Source organism: Ipomoea triloba, chromosome 13 (assembly GCF_003576645.1).
Source record: "Ipomoea triloba cultivar NCNSP0323 chromosome 13, ASM357664v1".
NCBI classification, from domain to species: Eukaryota; Viridiplantae; Streptophyta; class Magnoliopsida; order Solanales; family Convolvulaceae; genus Ipomoea; species Ipomoea triloba.
In genome coordinates this window covers 10,229,253-10,236,162 of record NC_044928.1, presented here as the reverse complement: position 1 = coordinate 10,236,162, position 6,910 = coordinate 10,229,253, and the positions used below count along the sequence as shown (strand labels likewise).

Genomic DNA, 6,910 nt, shown 5'->3' with positions numbered 1-6,910 from the left:
GTATTTATTTATTTGGGGGGCACTTCTGAGTCTTTATTTGTGTATGTGTGCTCTTAATTTGGGAATGTGGATGACTGATAAATTTAAAATTTGAAAGGGCATATTTAATAATGTGCATTATGCAAGTTTACTGCCAAATTCATTTACAAGAGAAGGATAAGAACAGAACAAAAAGAATTATGCAAGTTTACTGCCAAATTCATGGCTTGTGCAATTTGGTCTTGAACATGTCAATACTGAAGTTGCCTTTCCTTGTTACAAATTGACTGTGATTTGCAGCGGAGAAGATTGCAAAACCCTGAGTGCCAATAATGCCTTATCTAGCTTATCCATACTTGNTAGTCAGTAAGCTTACAAATGATTTCAGGGATTTCATCCATGCATGTGATACGGAGGCATGTCTTCTGCTTAATTTACATCAATGTTTTTATACACATACATATATGAAGGAAATAAAAGCTGTACTTTGTGTGTAGTTATTTATGTTTTGAACCACTTACAAAATGAAAATAATAATTTATACCCATTTCTGAACTTATTCATCTGTTTACTAACAATTAATAGGTAGCCAAGATTGATGTTAAGCAAGAAACACCAGTTGGTCATGGAGAAATTACATGCTTCAGCATTTATTCTGGACCTGATGCTGATTTTGGAAATGGAAAAACTTGTGTCTGGGTAGATGTCCTTGATGGTGGTGGGAAGGATATTTTAGTAGAATTCGCTCCATTTTTTGAAGACCCATCAATTAAAAAGGTAAATCCATAGAGGTGGTAGGAGAATCCTTTATCCATATTGCACCTTTAACAGTTATATGATAAAATACCCCGTGCTTTCTGTAGGTATGGCACAACTATAGCTTTGATTGCCACATCATAGAGAACTATGGATTTAAAGTTTCTGGGTTTCATGCTGATACAATGCACATGGCTCGATTATGGGATTCCTCTAGACGAACAGAGGGAGGCTATTCCCTTGAGGCACTTACAGGTGATCGCTTTGTCATGTGTGATGCAAGAGTGTCCCCTGGTGAAGAGCTGTTAGGTAAAGTGTCAATGAAAACTATATTTGGCAGAAAAAAGCTGAAGAAAGATGGAACAGAAGGTAAAGTCGACATCATTCCTTCTGTTGAAGAGCTGCAAAGAGTGGAGCGCAAATCATGGATTTGTTACTCAGCGTTAGATTCCATAAGCACGTTGATGCTTTATGAAAGTTTGAAAGTTAAACTCACTAAGAGGGTCTGGAAGCTTGATGGATTTTATAAAGGGAACATGCTTAACTTTTATGAGAGATACTGGCTTCCATTTGGTGAGCTTCTAGTTCATATGGAAACTGAGGGCATGCTGGTTGATCGTGCCTATCTTGCTGAGTTGGAGAAAGTGGCTAAAGCGGAGCAGGAGATTGCTTCTAAAAGGTTTCGCAACTGGGCATCTAAGCACTGCCCTGATGCAAAATACATGAATGTGGGTAGTGATGCACAGTTGCGTCAGCTCTTTTTTGGGGGCACTCTGAACAGGTATGGGGCTTCTTTAAAATATATCTGTTGATAAAAGGAATATTTTTCTCATCTATTTTTGTGTTAATTTTACTCTGTAATCACTTTGGATTTTTTTCACATTTCTTCTTTTCCTGAATCTTCATGTCCCTTTTACATTTGATTTCCTTTCTTTTGCATGCAGAAAGGACCCTAATGAGAGTCTTGGAAATAAGAGGGATTTCAAAGTTCCCAACGTTGAGAATATAATTGAAGAAGGCAAGAAGGCTCCATCAAAATTTCGTAAGATCACTCTTCATAAGATTGGTGACCACATCGAGACTGATTTGTACACTGCTAGTGGCTGGCCATCGGTTAGTGGAGATGCTTTAAAGGCTCTCGCTGGGAAAATTTCTGCTGATTTTGAAATCATGAGTGAAGCAGATGACAATGTGGAAGAAGTGTCTGCTTCAAGCTCTGATGGGCTGTCTGTGGCTAATAATGAAGCACCCTGTACAGAGCCAGAGGCTTCAGGGTATGGAACAGCTTATAAGGCATTTGGGGGTGGAAAAGAAGGAATTGAGGCCTGCCATGCCATTGCCTCTTTATGTGAAAATTGCTCTATAGACTCTCTAATTTCAAACTTCATCCTTCCTTTGCAGGTGATTTACTTTGGCATTTCTAAATTAGAAGGCTAAATGAAGTTTTGCCTAAATTATCATATACTAGGATATGCTTGAGTGTATTGTTTTTGACTTAATCAAATTCATATGCAATTATTGTTTTCTAAGACATTTCATATAGTTCTTAAAAATGTTGGACCCAATGCACAAGGCTTTCCAAGAGGGGTTGAGTGTATGGGATGGAGACCAAGGGGTGAGCACTTGGCCACTAGTTCAAACTTAATCTTTGCATGTAGAACAATTTCAGGAGGAAACGACTAAGTGTTAATTTATATAATATTCCTTAATATGGCCTACATTTCTATTTTACTTCATCTCATACATAGTTAGGTTCATAAATCATGACATATATATGTGACAAAGTATCGCACGCAACACATTTGGTTCATTACAGATAATTAATTATCTAAAGTAGAGATACAAACATTGAACTCCAAGTACAAATTCACCAAAGATTCTCTAAATTTTGTTGGTTGTGGTAATGAGTACCTCTTTCCTGTGTAATATTGACTTTTGATGTTTCAATGTCTGATTCTATAGCCTGAAGCATTTAATTTTGATGTTGTTTTCTGTCTCCTAGGGCGGTGAGGTATCAGGCAAGAATGGGCGCATCCACTGTTCACTGAATATAAATACTGAAACTGGGCGCTTGTCAGCAAGGAGGCCAAATTTGCAGGTTTTTCCTACATAAGATTCAAATCTTTATGAGATTACTTATATAGGTAGTGTTCTTGAATATCATCATGATTATGCGTTTGGCACTTGAAATGATGTCATTTGCCAAGTAGCTTGTAGCTCAATGACACCTCTGTGGCTCTCCCAAATGGGAGGTCACAGGTTCAAACCCATTGGGGGCATTGACTCTTTGTGCTTCAATAGGTTGAGAAAGTATGTATGGACAAATACTATGTTGTAATAGAGTCAGTAGTACTAAAAAAAAAACTCTTTGGAATGAAATCTAAAAATCCTACAGCTTGATGCAATTAAGACTTAGATGATGTGGTATTATTATTACTATTAGGGAAAATTGCACTTTTCGTCCCTAAGTTATAGGGTAATTGTAGAATTCGTCCCCGAGTGTTGGTCAAGCTCACTTTTTGTCACTAAGTTATCAGTAATGTTGCACTTTTCTTCCCTTTACTAATAAAACATTAGGGACGAAATTTGCAATTTTAGTATAACTCATTAGGGATGAAAAGAGAGCATGACTGATACTCAAGGACGAATTCTACAATTACCCTATAACTTAGGGACAAAAAGTGCAATTTTCCCTTATTATTATTGTTGTTGTTGTTGTTGTTGTTGTTATTTTGTGTGTGTGTGTGTGTGTGTGTGTGTGTCGGCAATATTTTGTTGTTGTTGTTGTTGTTGTTGTTATTCTTATTATTATTTTCTGTGTGTGTGTGTGTGTCGGCAATTTTGTATTCCATAGCTCAATAATACCAAAATATAGCCTGAGTTGCAAATAAACATGAACTTCTCTTGACTATCATCTGCCATATTTTGAGCCAGTACATGCAATCTGTTAGGTGTCTACCTACATGGTAGCATTTTCTAGTTATCTATTTTCATTTGACTCTTAAGGTTTGTAACTGCTAAAATATATTTTCCTGTGATGCAGAACCAGCCTGCTTTAGAAAAAGACAGGTATAAAATTCGTCAGGCATTCATCGCTGCACCTGGGAATTCCTTAATTGTTGCTGATTATGGGCAGGTGATTTTGATTTCCAACTGTTTTTATTAGTATAATAATTCCTGTTGTTGTGTCTCACAAATGTTTGTTTTCCTTTGTTGATTAGTTGGAACTTAGGATTCTTGCACACCTTGCGAATTGTAAGAGCATGCTGGCTGCCTTTGAAGCTGGTGGAGACTTCCATTCAAGGACTGCTTTAAACATGTATCCACACATACGAGAAGCAGTTGAACAAAAGCATGTTCTCCTAGAGTGGGACCCTCAGCCTGGTGAAGACAAGCCACCAGTTCCTTTACTAAAGGTTTGGTGCAAACAGTCTGTTGGTTGATTTGTCTTTCAGGCAGCATAATTTTCTATTCTTGTCTTTTCTATGTGTAGTTCCTTAAAAGCATGTGGCATGATGTCTCATGTTGGTTGAGTATCTGCCTTTTCCCTCTTTTGGGCTGATAGGGCACTATATTTATAATATAAGCGGTTAACCTTAAAGTTGCTGGATATCAATGTGGAATATAATGTTGATAGTATGACAAGAAAAATGTAATATGTATTTACTACTGATGTTGGTTATGATACTCGAGAAGAATGATTGAATGAACAATGTCAAAATATCTGGTCTGAGGAAAGTACATATATTCTGAGATGACTGAGATATGATACTTCCTCTGGCCTGGTTTATTGGCCACATTTCCATTTTTATTGGTCCGTAAGAAAATGTCCACTTCCAAATTTCCAAAGGACATATGATGCCAACAAGGTGTTTAAACAACTGAGGGTACTTTAGGAATATTTTACTCGAGTAGTTGCAAATGTATTGAACTAATTATTGTCAAATGGGCCAATAAAAATGGGATGGAGGAAATAACATTCAGGGGGAAATAGGAGTGATTGTTTTTTACTTGTATTTTATTCCTTGACTATTTTGCATTGCATAATGTACAGACTTTTGATACAAGTACCATTATGGTTTTCTTTTATTAACAAAATCATATTTTTTTGGTATAGGATGCTTTTGCCTCTGAAAGAAGGAAAGCGAAGATGCTTAATTTTTCCATTGCATATGGAAAAACTGTAGTGGGGCTTGCTCGGGATTGGAAGGTAACCTTGGTTGTTTAGAACAAAAGGGATGAGTGGATTTCCTGCTTTATTTGGTTTGTGTTACTGGATAATCACCAATCACACATTATTCACAAACAGGTATCTGTGAAGGAAGCCAAAGAAACAGTTGATCGCTGGTATAGTGACAGAAAGGAAGTATTATCTTGGCAAGAACAACGTAAATCTGAAGCACATCAATTTGGATGTGTTTACACACTCTTAGGACGAGCACGCTGGTTCCCTTCACTGAAAAAAGCAAGCAGCTTTCTGAAAGGCCACATTGAACGAGCTGCCATCAATACTCCAGTGCAGGTCTTTGTGTTAATCTCCACTCTCTCCCTTTCATCCTGTTTACTTCTGTTTTTTGTTCCCAACCCAAGTAGGATTTATTTTGGCTTGTCTGAGGTCTATTCTGTGCACATATTTTTTGGGGCCGGAGAAATCGTATGCATGCATGTGTTTAGGGAAAGTAGTCTTGGTCCCTGTGAAGTAACATGCATTGTCTCTTCAACAGGGAAGTGCTGCGGATGTTGCAATGTGCGCCATGCTCGAAATATCAAAGAACCCACGATTGAAGGAGCTTGGCTGGAAATTGCTTTTACAGGTTACTTCATTTACTCCAACCATTCCATCCCTCCCCTTTTAAAGAACGAAAATCCCCCATAAACTTCCTGGATTCGGGAAATCAGAATGAAATTTGTAATGGAATATAGCAGCTAGTGCTGCGTATTATATAATATATGCTCTTTCATTACTTAGACACTGGTAACTGGCAGTATCTAATTGTGTTTTCACCTGGATGTGTGTAATTCACTATTTTCTGAGTTTGTCGTTTTGGTATTGCGAGTAGGTTCACGATGAAGTAATTCTTGAAGGGCCAACAGAGTCAGCCGAGGAAGCCAAGGCTATTGTAGTTCACTGCATGTCCAATCCGTTTGACGGGAAGAATTTTCTCAGAGTTGGGCTATCAGTTGATGCGAAATGTGCTCAAAACTGGTATTCTGCCAAGTAGAGAACAGATTCGGTTCTCATAACAGGGAGATCTTTTACTAACCTCTCTCCTTCACACTCCTAAGTGCATTGAAAGGTCCCTTTTTGGTATTTAGCTTCTCAAATTCCTGGCGTTTTTCCATGTAACCACGACGAGGTGTGCCAACCAGCAAATGGCGGCGGCTGCTTTTCTTCGATCCAATGGTTTTTTGTGATGCATGGCATGTATATATATGTATGATAGAATGTAAGACATGAATTTGTTTGATATGCTGTAATCTTTAATCTTCATGAGGGTTATTATAAACACTTGGTTATAAGGTTAAAGTAGATTTGGAAGACAGGCTGAGAAGTGAGAACTAACCAAAGTTGGATATTATACTGAAGGGACTAAAAGTACATCAGAACTCAAAAAGATAATCCTTACCTGGATGAAGAGGCATCAAGCAAGTTTAGTTGTGAGCGATTTATGTCATTTTATTCACGTGGGTCATGCTTCTATTTCTACGCCTTCTAGGTCTCTTAAGTTGTCTCATATTTTACATGTTCCCCGTTTTTCTGCCTCTTTATTATCTGTTCAGCGCTTTGCGTCGGATAATCAGGTGTTTTTTGAGTTTCACCCTTCATTCTTTGTTGTGAAGGATATTCGGACCAAGGAAATTCTTTTACAGGGCATTAGTTCCGGTGGGCTCTATACCTTGCCGGTTCCTTCTGGTTCACCTTCAGCGTTTCTTTCTGCTCGTGCTTCGGCGTCTACGTGGCATGATCGTTTGGGTCATCCACATCAGCATGTTTTACATTGAGTCTTGCAGTCCTGCTCTAATACAAATATAATTGTTCTCATCATTCTGACCGCTCTAAAGAAAACATTACCCACATTTCACGCCCTTAATGTTCCCTAACACACGTGGACCCTTCATTATGGTCAGAGACAAATTAGTATTATTTCATGCGGATTTTTTAATGCAATTAATT

General features: G+C 37.9%; 1 protein-coding gene across 1 annotated transcript; it reads left to right on the top strand.

The window, feature by feature from the left end:
* Positions 1-341: 341 nt before the first annotated feature.
* LOC116001174 (DNA polymerase I A, chloroplastic/mitochondrial-like) lies at positions 342-6,314 on the top strand (the record flags this gene model as incomplete). Its single annotated transcript, XM_031241062.1, has 11 exons — positions 342-395; positions 565-756; positions 843-1,516; positions 1,680-2,136; positions 2,738-2,833; positions 3,779-3,871; positions 3,957-4,151; positions 4,853-4,945; positions 5,045-5,257; positions 5,460-5,549; positions 5,796-6,314. Coding segments are annotated over 11 exons (2,319 nt in total), but the record flags the coding sequence as incomplete, so codon positions are not given.
* Positions 6,315-6,910: the final 596 nt, after the last annotated feature.